General features: G+C 47.3%; 1 protein-coding gene across 1 annotated transcript in view; it reads right to left on the reverse strand.

Moving 5' to 3' along the window:
- Positions 1-14,929, reverse strand: part of LOC124550805 (flocculation protein FLO11-like) — a 139,994-nt gene that overhangs the window by 37,248 nt on the left and 87,817 nt on the right. The window contains exons 5-6 of the mRNA XM_047125531.1: positions 10,762-11,226; positions 8,872-9,054 (exon numbers count right to left, since the gene is read on the reverse strand). Of these exons, the coding sequence (XP_046981487.1) occupies positions 8,872-9,054; positions 10,762-11,226 (648 nt within the window). The remainder of the gene's footprint in view (positions 1-8,871; positions 9,055-10,761; positions 11,227-14,929) is intronic.

Genomic DNA, 14,929 nt, shown 5'->3' on the forward strand with positions numbered 1-14,929 from the left:
GAGTGACCACTGTGAAGCACGTGCAGATGCCGCGCTATCAGCACCTGTCAGGGTTTGGAAGGGCCCTCGCTGTCGGACTACATTTGGCCATCTGGTAGAATCGTGCATAATCCAAATTTGTGGAGCATTCGGATGCGACAGTCGCCTGATGTGGGGATCCGGTCGACCATGCTAGACAACCAGAAGTGAGAACCGCCGCATCGAGCGCCAAGCACATCGTAACCACCTGCGTCATCCTGCACCACCGGTTGGAGAGTGCCGGCAGCCGGACTGGGGAATTACCGTCCCACGCACAGGCTGCCGATAACACCACACTGACCTTGCGCTCGCAGTGGCGCCGTGACCTGCAAGGTCCCACAGGAACCTACCACCGGGAACGTACTTTCTGATATAAACACCTGTTTATAGCAAGGCCTGTGCGACGCTTGGCTGCGTATATTGGCACAGTCGTTGCACTTGGCGCTCCGTCTAATGCGTCGGCAGAGTATAATGATGCCTTACTCACATTACCTACCATTAGGTGGTCTGCAGTCACATGTCTGGTTCGGGTCGTATTGTAGGCTGCGTTAATTTTCGTTGTGTTTGCGTGCCTTACTGCATAGTACTGTGAACACCGGGTGTGTTACCTTCTTCCAAACGCGGATTCACTTACACTATGAGATCAGAAGTATCCGGACACCTGGCTGAAAATGATTACAAGTTCCTTGCGCCCCCCATCGGTAATGCTAGAATTCAGTATCATATAGGCCCATCCTTAGCTTTGATGTCAGCTTCCACTGTCGCAAGCACACGTTCAAACAGGTGATGGAAGGTTTCTTGGGGAATGGCAGCCCATTCTTCACGGAAAGCTGCACTGAGGCTGAGGCCTGGCACGAAGTCGGCGTTCCGAAACATCGGGAAGGTGTTCTATAGGATTCAGGACTCTGTGCAGGTCACTCCATTACAGGGATGCTACTGTCGTGTAACCACACGGCCACAGGCCGTCCATTATGAACAGGTGCTCGATCGTGTTGAAAGATGCAAGCCACCCCCGAATTGCTCTTTAACAGTGGGAAGCAAGAAGGTGCTTAAAACATCAATGTAGGCCTGTGCTACGATAATGCCACGTAAAACAACAAGGGGGTGTAAGCCGCATCCACGAAAATCACCACCACACCATAACATCACCGGCTCCGAATTTTACTGTTTTCTCACGCCCTCCCTACATCTCATAGTAACTGCAGTGGATCCTGATGCAGTTTGGAATTCCGGTGTGATTGTCTGGATAGATGTCTGCCTATTTCACATTACGACCCTCTTCAACTGTCGGCGGTCTCTGTCAGTCAACGGACGAGATCGGCGTGAAGACTTTTGTGCTGTACGTGTCCCTCCAAGTTTCCTTTTCACGATCACCTCGGAAACAGTGGAGCTAGGGATGTTTAGGAGTGTGGAAATCTCGCGTACAGACGTATGACGCAAGTGACATCCAATGAGCTGCCACATTCGAAGTCCGTGAGTTCCGCCGAGGGCCCTATTCTGCTCTCTCTCACGATGTCTAATGACGACTGAGATCACTGACATTGAGTACCTGGCTGCAGGTGGCGGCACAGTGCACCTAATATGAAAAACCCATGGCTCTGGTCGTGTCGGGATACTTTTGATCACATAGTGCATGTGTCTGCTGTTATTGCGCTGTCTGTACGTACAAATGCTGCAATACATTTACGTTTTCTCTCTCCCACCACTTGTTAGAAATGGAAGCCAGTTACTCGACAAGAGTCGGGTTGTTTGGGGAAGGAGACCAGACAGCGAGGTCATCGGTCTCATCGGATTAGGGAAGGAAGTCGGCCGTGCCCTTTCAAAGGAACCATCCCGGCATTTGCCTGGAGCGATTTAGGGAAATCACGGAAAACCTAAATCAGGAGGGCCGGACGCGGGATTCAACCGTCGTCCTCCCTTTGGTACAGAGCCGAGTGGAGGGTCTGAATCAGAGGCTGAGACGGTTCTGCGACCGTGTGGGCTCCAGATTCCTCGACTTGCGCCATAGGGTGGTGGGGTTTCGGGTTCCGCTGGATAGGTCAGGAGTCCACTACACGCAACAAGCGGCTACACGGGTAGCAGGGGTTGTGTGGCGTGGGCTGGGCGGTTTTTGTAGGTTAGATGGCCTTGGGCAAGTACAGAAAGGGCAACAGCCTCAACGGGTGCAGGGCAAAGTCAGGACATGCGGGGACCAAGCAGCAATCGGTATTGTAATTGTAAACTGTCGGAGCTGCGTTGGTAAAGTACCGGAGCTTCAAGCGCTGATAGAAAGCACCGAAGCCGAAATCGTTATAGGTACAGAAAGCTGGTTGAAGCCAGAGATAAATTCTGCCGAAATTTTTACAAAGGTACAGACGGTGCTTAGAAAGGATAGATTGCATGCAACCGGTGGTGGAGTGTTCGTCGCTGTTAGTAGTAGTTTATCCTGTAGTGAAATAGAAGTGGATAGTTCCTGTGAATTATTATGGGTGGAGGTTACACTCAACAACCGAGCTAGGTTAATAATTGGCTCCTTTTACCGACCTCCCGACTCAGCAGCATTAGTGGCAGAACAACTGAGAGAAAATTTGGAATACATTTCACATAAATTTTCTCAGCATGTTATAGTCTTAGGTGGACATTTCAATTTACCAGATATAGACTGGGACACTCAGATGTTTAGGACGGGTGGTAGGGACAGAGCATCGAGTGACATTATACTGAGTGCACTATCCGAAAATTACCTCGAGCAATTAAACAGAGAACCGACTCGTGGAGATAACATCTTGGACCTAAACAAACAGACCCGAACTTTTCGACTCTGTATGTACAGAACAGGGAATCAGTGATCATAAGGCCGTTGCAGCATCCCTGAATATGGAAGTTAGTAGGAATATAAAAAAAGGGAGGAAGGTTTATCTGTTTAGCAAGAGTAATAGAAGGCAGATTTCAGACTACCTAACAGATCAAAACGAAAATTTCTGTTCCGACACTGACAATGTTGAGTGCTTATGGAAAAAGTTCAAGGCAATCGTAAAATGCGTTTTAGACAGGTACGTGCCGAGTAAAACTGTGAGGGACGGGGAAAACCCACCGTGGTACAACAACAAAGTTAGGAAACTACTGCGATAGCAAAGAGAGCTTCACTCCACGTTTAAACGCAGCCAAAACCTCTCAGATAAACAGAAGCTAAACGATGTCAAAGTTAGCGTAAGGAGGGCTATGCGTGAAGCGTTCAGTGAATTCGAAAGTAAAATTCTATGTACCGACTTGACAGAAAATCCTAGGAAGTTCTGGTCTTACGTTAAATCAGTAAGTGGCTCGAAACAGCATATCCAGACACTCCGGGATGATGATGGCACTGAAACAGAGGATGACACGCGTAAAGCTGAAATACTAAACACCTTTTTCCAAAGCTGTTTCACAGAGGAAGACCGCACTGCAGTTCCTTCTCTAAATCCTCGCACAAACGAAAAAATGGCTGACATCGAAATAAGTGTCCAAGGAATAGAAAAGCAACTGAAATCACTCAACAGAGGAAAATCCACTGGACCTGACGGGATACCAATTCGATACTACACAGAGTACGCGAAAGAACTTGCCCCCCTTCTAACAGCCGTGTACCGCAAGTCTCTAGAGGAAAGGAGGGTTCCAAATGATTGGAAAAGAGGACAGGTAGTCCCAGTCTTCAAGAAGGGTCGTCGAGCAGATGCGCAAAACTATAGACCTATATCTCTGACGTCGATCTGTTGTAGAATTTTAGAACATGTTTTTTGCTCGAGTATCATGTCGTTTTTGGGATCCCAGAATCTACTACGTAGGAATCAACATGGATTCCGGAAAAAGCGATCGTGTGAGACCCAACTCGCTTTATTTGTTCATGAGACCCAGAAAATATTAGATACTGGCTCCCAAGGTAGATGCTATTTTTCTTGACTTCCGGAAGGCGTTCGATACAGTTCTGCACTGTCGCCTGATAAACAAAGTAAGAGCCTACGGAATATCAGACCAGCTGTGTGGCTGGATTGAAGAGTTTTTAGCAAACAGAACACAGCATGTAGTTATCAATGGAGAGACGTCTACAGACGTTAAAGTAACCTCTGGGGTGCCACAGGGGAGTGTTATGGGACCATTGCTTTTCACAATATATATAAATGACCTAGTAGATAGTGTCGGAAGTTCCACGCGGCTTTTCGCGGATGATGCTGTAGTATACAGAGAAGTTGCAGCATTAGAAAATTGTAGCGAAATGCAGGAAGATATGCAGCGGATAAGCACTTGGTGCAGGGAGTGGCAACTGACCCTTAACATAGACAAATGTAACGTATTGCGAATACATAGAAAGAAGGATCCTTTATTGTATGATTATATGATAGCGGAACAAACACTGGTAGCAGTGACTTCTGTAAAATATCTGGGAGTATGCGTGCGGAACGATCTGAAGTGGAATGATCATATAAAATTAATTGTTGGTAAGGCGGGTACCAGGTTGAGATTCATTGGGAGAGTCCTTAGAAAATGTAGTCCATCGACAAAGGAGGTGGCTTACAAAACACTCGTTCGACCTAGAGTATTGCTCATGTGTGGGATCCGTACCAGATCGGTTTGACGGAGGAGATAGAGAAGATCCAAAGAAGAGCGGCGCGTTTCGTCACAGGGTTATTTGGTAACCGTGATAGCGTTACGGAGATATTTAACAAACAAGTGGCAGACTCTGCAAGAGAGGCGCTCTGCATCGCGGTGTAGCTTGCTGTCCAGGTTTCGAGAGGGTGCGTTTCTGGATGAGGTATCGAATATATTGCTTACCCCTACTTATACCTCCCGAGGAGATCACGAATGTAAAATTAGAGAGATTAGAGCGCGCACGGAGGCTTTCAGACAGTCGTTCTTCCCGCGAACCATACGCGACTGGAACAGGAAAGGGAGGTAATGACAGTGGCACGTAAAGTGCCCTCCGCCACACACCGTTGGGTGGCTTGCGGAGTATAAATGTAGATGTAGATCAAGATGAATGCGAGTCCAGTGTCTAACCACTGCGCCACCTCGCTCGGTTTACTCGACAAGAGAGTTTCCGGATACGATATGCCACTGTGGTAATGGACATAGCCTGCGAGCCCGTGCCCTCCACGCTGAAAGATACCTACAGCGCAGAGTGCCCTGTGATAAGCTGTTTGGCAGACTTTTCCAGCGTCTGAGGGACACAGGTAGCCTTGCACTACGGACAGAGAATGCCCGTAACAGCCCGGACGCCCGGCATTCAGGACCGTGTGCTACGTTCGGTGGAAGAAACTCCTAGTACCAGTGTACGATGGTTAGCAGCACCAGAAAGTGTGTGTGTCTGTATCTCACCTCGGGGTGTTCTTCACGAACAATTGCTGTACCCGTATTATCCACAGCGCGTCCAGGCCCTAAGGCCGCAGGCGACGATTCTGTCGATGGCCGTTGCAGACGTGTGCCGCAGATGCACTGTTCACACCTAATATTTTGTTTACCGATGAGGCAGGGTCCACAAGAGACGGTGTTGTGAATGTCCACAAGCAGTATGTATGGACAGATGGAAATCTCTAAGCAGTTGAGGAAAGCGAGCATCAATACCGGTTTTCATTCAACGTATGGAGAGGCTTACTTGGTGACAGATTAACTGGTACATACCTGCTACCACAAAGTTTAAGTGGAGCGCATTACTTGGGCTTTTCCATTATTGTATCGCGTACCTTGGTGGAAAATGTGTCATTCCAGCAACGAATACATATGTGGTTCATGCATGATGGCGCACCAGCACACTTTCGTCACCATGTGCGCGAACGTTGACGCAGACATTTCAGGATCGCTGCATTGGTCGTGAGCATGGGGGGGGGGGGGGGGAGGGGGGCGGCGGCACATCTTGGCATACTCGTTCCCCAGACGTCAACCCTCTACACCTTTTATTGTGGGGACACATTAAGGATTTTGTGTACGCCACTGCCATCAACCAAGTGCGGACACTTCAATGCGTGCCGGCAGGTAGAACAACAACAACAACAACAACCACAACCATGTACACTTCAAGGGATGCGTCGTACCTTACGCTGGAGGGCAGAGGGGCGCATAGTCATGAATGGACGCCACGTTGACCACCACCTGCTAACACGTGTTTATCGCAGAAAGTATGCATTTACGGACCCATGTGTACTGGACTCATTTTTATTTCGATGAGTACTAGCACCACCAGTGTACCATAAGGCTGTTTAGCCAAGAGTGCTGTAGTCTCAGCTATACTCCATGTCTTCCAAGCCAAAGTGTTTGCATCTGGAAATGCTTCAAGGCCACCATAATCTGCATGATTGCCCCATACAACAGCCAGTGTCAACCAGGTACTACCTCCAAAGACTGCTTGTACATCACAGGTAAAGTTCAGATGGAGTCCACGAAAAACATTTGGACCTCCAATCAATTGCTGCTTATTGAACTGACCAGCCAAGTCAATATCAATCGCCTTCAAACTGCGATACACAGGAACGCTGCGCCGCCATGCACGTCGCAGAGGCATTGCTCAGAAGCAAGGCATTGCCTTGAAGCATTTCCAGATGGCTCAGAGTATTCGTCTCTTTGTTTCGAACATCCTGTATCTACGTGGTGTCTGTTCTTTCGGTCAAGTCCGAAAGAGTACGCACCACTTAGATATATGTAATAATGATTTTTTCAGTGCAGAAGCATGCCAGGTTCGAACTCTGCGGGAATCGGCGAAGTGCCGCAAGTAATGAGGGCAGTGGGCAAACAGCACTGCATTAGTAGTGTGTGGACACGTTTAGGACTTGAGTGTGACGGGAGGCGTGCCCCGGTTGTGCGTGCAATTGCGGTGGCTCCTGTGTCCGGATGGCGCAGTGGTCAGGGTGCGTCTTCCCCGTAAGCACGAGACCCGGCTTCGAATCCCAGTCCGGCACAAATTTTCAATCTCCGCCATTGATTTAAATCAAATCAATGGTCACTCGCAGCCAATCTTTGTAATTATTCATTCGTGCCTAAATTCACAGTGGCTGCTGGATCAAAATGGTGTGTTTTCTTTCGGACATGTTCGAAAGAGCAGACGCCACATATGTAAGTCGTACGTATGTTGAAGAGGGACCTGTCCCCAGTACCTAGACAGTGGCAGCCTCTAGTTTCCGACAAAATCGATAATGAACTCTTATGTTTACTCCTATACCTGCAAAGTGAGACACGTTACGGCCAAGTAAAGGTAGCGCAGCGGCTAACGTACAGATGCAGATCCAGTCTTTGTACTTTTTTTCAAATTTCTTCTTACAGAATGTCATTAAACAGTGTATGTCATGCAAAATTATTCAAAAACTGCCACTTTCGCCGTAGTAATTTCATTATTGAATCGTAACTACAGCAAACTTTCTTCAAATACAGATTCCATTTCTTACGGAACAGATTAGAGAATCTTATGCTTATCCACTGCGGATATTTTAGAAACGTGACTGTATTGGATGTAAGTAAGTTATACACAACTGCAACCAGTCACTTTTTTGAATAATAATGCTTTATTCTATGAACCGGTTTTCATCTCCGGATGGTTTCGGGAGGATCCGGGAAGTTACATCATTACTGGTAGTAGCATAATCCTGGGTGCTGTTTCTATGGCAGAAAGATGGGGCACACTTTAATGTATCACCATGACTATAGCTTATGAACCCAAGTCTGTGAGCAAAGACTAAAGTGGCTATTACTACCGTCGACAGCAAGTACTTAGTTTCCAAGTAAGATACAGACAGAATGCCCTCGATATTTGCCTTGCTATGCAGATATATAGATACGTATACAGATACATGGAGTAAACTAAATGTGTAAGAGACGGTCAAAAAAATTACTTTCTAAGGCCGTACAGTCCAGATTCCCTACAACAATCATGGAAAATCGCTATGAGAATTGAGGCAATCATTCCACTGACGCACGAGGTTCAAGACTCCGTCCTGATGCGTGATGGATTTCGTAACTACCTGGGGCACATCCTCGTCCGACAGAAGTCGTCCACGCTTAAAAGGTTAGCTAAGGGGCCGAAGGCGTGATAATACAATGCGGAGAGATCAGGACTAAACGGAGTGTGCTCGAATGTCTCCCACTTGAGTTTGGCGTAACTTCTGGGTAACAACATTTGCGTTATGGGGAAATGCGTTATCATGAGGCAGCAGCACCCATTGGACTCAACGGTGGTTTTCGACGGATATGCTGCTTCATACATAACATTCATTCTTCGATGGGTGTCTACCGCTGTTTATCCTTCGGCAGCCAACAAAAGAAAAGTAGCACGTTGGTCGTGTTTGGACACATTTGGCGAGGAGGAGCAGATCAGTGTTTAACGTCCCGTCGACAGCCGGCTGATTAGAGACGGAGCGCGAGCACTTGTTAGGGAAGGAAACCGGTCGCGCCGCTTCGAAAGATCCATCCCAGGATTTGCCTGTAGTTAGTTAGGGAAATCACGGAAAACGTAAATTTGGATGGCCGGACGTAGGTATCAATAGTCGTTCTCGCGAATGCGAGTGCAGTGCGCCACCTCGCTCGGTGGGCATTTGCTAAAAACGTCCCCATAGTTCACCTTTCCCCATTTACCGCACGCAAGTCGGAAGGATGCGATTGCCACGCTAATCATTTGCCTAGCTGTCGGTGGTTGTATACCGGCATCAGATTCGCGCTACACTGCACATACCCTGCAGCCCTCGAATGGAAGGTTTTTGACCGTCCGTCAAACAATCGCAAATATCGTACAGTTTGAACAGATCGTTTTGTAATGTTAATGTAATGTGGCATTTCTGACAGTTAGCAAAGCAAGTAAAGGTGACATGGGCTGGCGCAGTATTCCACACACACACACACACACGCATCGCAACCACGCACCTGCTTGACGCGGCCGCCGCTGGAGGAGCTGCCGGTGGCGACGTCGTCCACGTCGTCGTCGTCATCGCCGAAGTCGGCGTATTCGTCCTCGGCGTCGGCGCCGCCGTCGTCTGAAGAAACACCTTCCTTCTTGGGGAGCGCCTTTGCGCCATCCGGGTCTTCCTTCTTCACCGCAGCCAGCTGCTGTGCCAAAGGGGAAACGGGGATATCAAACAACTTCCTGCTTCTGCTCCTTCAGTGTGTCCAACTCTTCGTCCCCCCGCTCTCCCTGCGTCTCCTCTGTGTCTATGTCTAACTTGGAGACGATGATTGTACGAGCAGCACAACGATCTATCTCTGTCCATCCCCTCCTGCCCCATCTCTCTCCATCCCCTCCTGCCCCCTCTCTCCCCTTGTCCATCTCCTCGTGTCCCCTCTCCCTGTTCATTTTTCCGCCATCAATATCAGCCATCCATCTGGCGACTATCTGCAAATGGAGCTCCTGGAAAACAAGTTGATAAAGTATGCCCTTCCAGTCCCCCACCATGCTCGTAGGGCAGAGCAGCCTGCATGGCAAGGACTGAAAAAGAAACGTTTCTCGCGATATCTCTGCTCCTATTGGAGCTAGGCGATGATAAACCCCAAGCAGCTCACTGTACTGAAGTTTGCTGTTTGTGCGGCAGATTTGGTTGAATTCGATCCACACACACACACACACACACAATATATATATATATATATATATATATATATATATATACTGCCGTTTGTGAGAAGTGCAACACAGAGAAGGGATTACCCGAATAGCTCCACAACTGGTGGAAGTGGCGACGGGTATGCAAGGAATACGTGATACGTAGCGTGAATTGTAGTGCTGCAGCACTGGCATTAAGTGATTTAAAAAATGCAGAGGAAAAAAAAACATTGTGATTAAAATTCTTCTGGGTATTATGCCGCGTCATTGCTAAAAACTAACAACAATAATAAACTATTATTTATTATTTATTATTAAAATTATTCTGGGTATTATGCCGCGTCATTGCTAAAAACTAACAACAATAATAAACTATTATTTATTATTGTTGTTAGCTTTTAGCAATGACGCGGCATAATACACAGAAGAATTTTAATTACTATGACATCAGCCGCGGAAGCCTACGTTCTTATATATAAAAAAAACTTTGGTCACCAGTGAACTGGCTCAAGTTTGCGCCGCATCAGTCAGTAAGAAGAGGACGGTAAGAGAGAAATTATGCCTCAGTAGAATAGGAGAAGAAATAACAGACGGAAGAGTAGGAGGAGGACTAGGGACAGAAAGTGGGAGATAAGAGAACAACATATAAGATGAAGAAAGTAAGAATGAGGAAGAGGTGTTCTGAATCAAGAATTGAAGAAAGAAGGAGTAGGAAGAGGGAAAAGTAGGAGAAGAAAGGGAGGAAGGAAGAAAAGCATGAGGAAGAGGAGGAGGAGGAGGAGGAGAATAAGAAGAAGAAAAAGAAGAAGGAGAAGGAGCACCATAAACGCTGACAAGGAGAAAGAGGTGGAGGGTGAGGTTGAGAGAGAAGATGGAGGAGGAAGACGAGGACGAGAAAGTGGTACTGATGTAGGACGAGAAAGAGGAGTAGGAGAAAGAGGAGAAGGGAAGAGGAGAATGAACAGGAAGAGGGGGAGTAGAAACAAGGAGCCTGAGTCGGAAGAAACATAGCGGATGAAGGAATAGGAGGAGAAAGAAGAAGGAAGCACCATAGCGGAGAAAAACGACTAGAAGAGGAGGAGGAGGAAAATTCAAAAGGCATCGAGGACCGATAGGACAGTGAGAGGGGTGGAAAGAGGAATTAGGGAGATGGAGTGTCTGCGCACACAGCAGTGCGAGTAGAGAAGCAGTCAGCTGTGGACATGCAAAGTGCGCACCTTCTTGACGGACTTCCTGCCGTGGAGAGCCAGAGGCGAGGACGCCGCCGAGGACTCGTCGTTGGCGGAAGACGGCGACGAGGCGGCGGCGGCGGCGCTGACGGCGGCCAGCTTCTCGCGGATGCGCGTCTTGAGCGTCTTGAGGCTCTCCTCGTCGGACGTGGCGACCGCCTCCGTCTTGACGGCGGCCGGCGTGGCGGGGGCGGCGGCGGGGGCGGCCGCGGGGGCGGCGGGCGTGGCGGGCGCGGGCGTCGTGCTGCCCGAGTCGGCGGCCTCCTCCTGCTGCTGCTGGTTGCGGCGGAACTCCTGCTGGCGCAGCAGCAGCAGGTCCAGCGTGATCTCGTCCGACGTGGAGGAGTCTTCCTCCGGCTGGCTGCCGGCCGCCTCGCCGCCCTTCTGGTCGCCGGGGGCCGCCGCAGACACCTCCACCGCGGAGTCCGCGGGCGAGGGCGTGGCCGCGGCCAGCTGCCAGGCACAGAAAGGCACACACAACGTGAACACACCACCGACACCCACGGGCATCCGCTCAAATTCATACAGGAGGCAGCAAAATTCAAAAATTGCCGTCCTTGATGTACTGGCTTAGTGGACCGGTACGTAGCGTTTTCCCGCTAGTTTAACAACCCCCACATAACATGAGACAGGCGAAATACCATCAGACTTCAGGAAGAATAGAATAATTCAATCTATAGCAGTAAATTTAATTTCACTACTAATTATTGGACAAATACTTCTATTAACCCTAGAATCAGCAGTAGCTACAATTCAAGCTTATGATTTCTAAATTTTAAGAAGTTTATCCCAAAGAAAGCAGGTGTTGACAGATGTGCAAAATTACCGAACTAACAGTTTAATAAGTCACGGCTGCAAAATACTAACGCGAATTCTTTACAGACGAATGGAAACACTGGTAGAAGCCGACCTCGGGGAAGATCAGTTTGGATTCCGTAAAAATATTGGAACACGTGAGGCAATACTGACTGTACGACTTATCTTAGAAGACAGATGATGGAAAGGCAAAGCTACGTTTCTGGCATTTGTAGGCTTAGAGAAAGCTTTTGACAATGTTGACTGTAATACTCTCTTTCAAATTCTAATGGTGGCAGGGGTAAAATACAGGGACCGAAAGGCTATTTATAATTTGTACAGAAACCAGATGGCAGTTATAAGAGTCGAGGGACATCAAAGGGAAGCAGTGGTTGGGAAGGGCGAGAGTGGCCGAGCGGTTCTAGGCGCTACAGTCTGGAACCGCGCCACCGCTGCGGTCGCAGGTTCGAATCCTGCCTCGGGCATGGATGTGTGTGATGTCCTTAGGTTAGTTAGGTTTAAGTAGTTCTAAGTTCTAGAGGACTGATGACCTCAGATGTTGTCCCATAGTGCTCAGAGCCATTTGAACCATTTTTTTGAAGGGAGTGAGACAGGATTGTAGCCTCTCCCCGATGTTATTCAATCTATTTACTGACCAAGCAGTAAAGGATACAAAAGAAAAATTGATTGCAGGTATTAAAATCCATGGAGAAGAAATAAAAACTTTGAGGTTCGCCGATGACATTGTAATTCTGTCAGAGAGAGCAAAGGACTTGAAAGAGCAGTTGAACGGAATGGACAATGTCTTGAAAGGAGGATATAACAAGAACATCAACAAAAGCAAAACGAGGATAATGGAATGTAGTCGAATTAAATTGGGTGATGCTGAGGGAATCAGATTAGGAAATGAGACGCTTAAAGTAGTAAATGAGTTTTGCTATTTGGGGAGCAAAATAACTGATGATGGTCGATGTAGAGAGGATTTAAAATGTATACTGGGAATGGCAAGGAAAGAGTTTCTGAAGAAGAGAAATTTGTTAACATCGAGTGTAGATATAAGTGTCATGGAGTCGTTTCTGAAAGTATTTGTATGGAGTGTAGCCATGTATGAAAGTGAAACATGGATGATAAATAGTTTAGACAAGAAGAGAATAGAAGCTTTCGAGATGTGATGCTACAGAAGAATGCTGAAGATTAGATGGGTACCTCACATAACTAATGAGGTGGTGTTGAATAGAATTGGACAGAAGAGAAGTTTGTGGCACAACTTGACTAGGAGAAGGGATCGGTTGGTAGGGCATATTCTGAGGCATCAAGGGATCACAAATTTAGTATTGGAGGGCAGCGTGGGGGGTAAAAATCGTAGAGGGAGACCAATAGACGAATACACTGAACAGATTCAGAAGGATGTAGGTTGCAGTAGGTACTGGGAGATGAAGGAGTCTGCACAGTATAGAGTAGCATGGATAGCTGCATCAAAACAGTCTCAGGATTGAAGACAACAACAACAACAACAACAACAACAACAACAGTCTCTCTCCTTCACTACTTACAACAGTCTGTCAACAGTGGGGCAAATTTTCGAATCCGCGACTGTAGATACCACGTTTTGAGGCGTAGAACTCTGAGCCATGTTCGGAGCGCAAGCCCATCCCGAAAGGAAATTCCTTGGATGCTGAACGACAGAGAGCACAAAAGGCGAAAACTGAGGGTGCAAGATGAGGTGACTAGGTGGGTATGGAGTGACTTCTGAACGCAGCTCCTGCACAGTGTTTTTTCTTAGCACACCAGAACGCGGGTGGCCGTTACCGCGGAGTGCCGTCACTTCACGCAGTCCTCTTGGTCGTTGTTCTCGGACTGCGTCTGCCAGACGTCTCAGCCACTGAAAATGAGTGTCAGCAGCGACGGCTAAACCTCACTGACGCAGCTCCTAGAACACCACACCATCGCAGTTCCACATGCAGAACAGTATCTTACGTGGATGCGCACAGGCTTTATACGGCGAGTTGCCGTTTTTCTTCCCTTATGCTAGCATAAAGGCATTATTTCTTGTCACCAGTAACGATGCAAAACAGTAAACGAAAAACCATGATTTTTGGATACCAATACTACCAAATTCGGTAACATGTCAAGATGCTCTGATTTAAGTGTCTCTTAAGCTGCAAGGTAAGTTGAAATGCTAGTTCCCTTCTTATACATCCCTAACATCTCCCAGTTCATATTCACTTTTTTGTGCTACGTTAGGTGCTTTTTCCATACTGGTTCCCATATCTTACTTTGCCATATTTTGACATAGACCGCCATAACTTCGCAATCGATGTAGATTTTTGTCCACTCAGGCGACTCCTCGTCTGTGACGGAACGTCACATAAATCGACATTTAGAGAAAAATGAAAAGGGTTTTTTGTGTGTTAAAAACAGTGACGCGTGAACTACAAATTATTGGAATGCTCCGTCCGTGTGCGCGATGAATATCAAATATTAAAAAGTGTAGTATATTATCTGTAAAGCTTGCGAACATAGAGTAAATATCTCTGGAGTGAGCATTCACATGCGCAGAACAGATTTTGGGTTGTCAACATACATTGCCGTCCTGGTCACGTGATCTCGGGACGTCGTGTGTTTGTCCGTATAGCGCCCTGTAAAATGGCTCTGAGCACTAAGCGACTTAACTTCTGAGGTCATCAGTCGCCTAGAACTTAGAACTAATTAAACCTAACTAACCTAAGGACATCACACACATCCATGCCCGAGGCAGGATTCGAACCTGCGATCGGAGCGGTCACACAGTTCCAGACTGAAGCGCCTAGACCGGACGGCCACACCGGCCGGCTAGCGCCCTGTATATTTAGAATGTCACTACATCCCTAGTACAGACGGATTCTTTTCGTACGTGTCGTGGATTATTTATATATGTTGCACAGACATTTTAACAGTATCCTTTTGATACCGGGAATAAACCAGCTACGTAACTTTTAAGGGCAAGTGATATTGCATTCTGGTTCTTTGCGACAGGTGTCACAGTTCAGATGCACTCGATTTTTGGTAGTTTTCGGTATGATACGGCACTTTATAGTATTACAGAGCCTGACGTACATTTTTGCAGTGATAGTCCTGCAAAACGACTTGACAGTACGCTAGTACTTTTGCAAGTGTCCGAAAAACACCGAATTTGCCACACATTAGCGACTATATCCCTGCTAATTCTCCTTTTTTCTGCTATTTCTGCGTATTTATTTTCTCGTTTTTGCGACCTAAATCACAATTTTTCTTACTGGTGACACTTTGAAGTATTTATTTAATGCATTTTACGTGCTTGCTCCCAGTTTATTAAATAAATAATAGACTGAGTAAGAAGGGG

This window comes from Schistocerca americana, chromosome 9, assembly GCF_021461395.2.
Source record: "Schistocerca americana isolate TAMUIC-IGC-003095 chromosome 9, iqSchAmer2.1, whole genome shotgun sequence".
NCBI classification, from domain to species: Eukaryota; Metazoa; Arthropoda; class Insecta; order Orthoptera; family Acrididae; genus Schistocerca; species Schistocerca americana.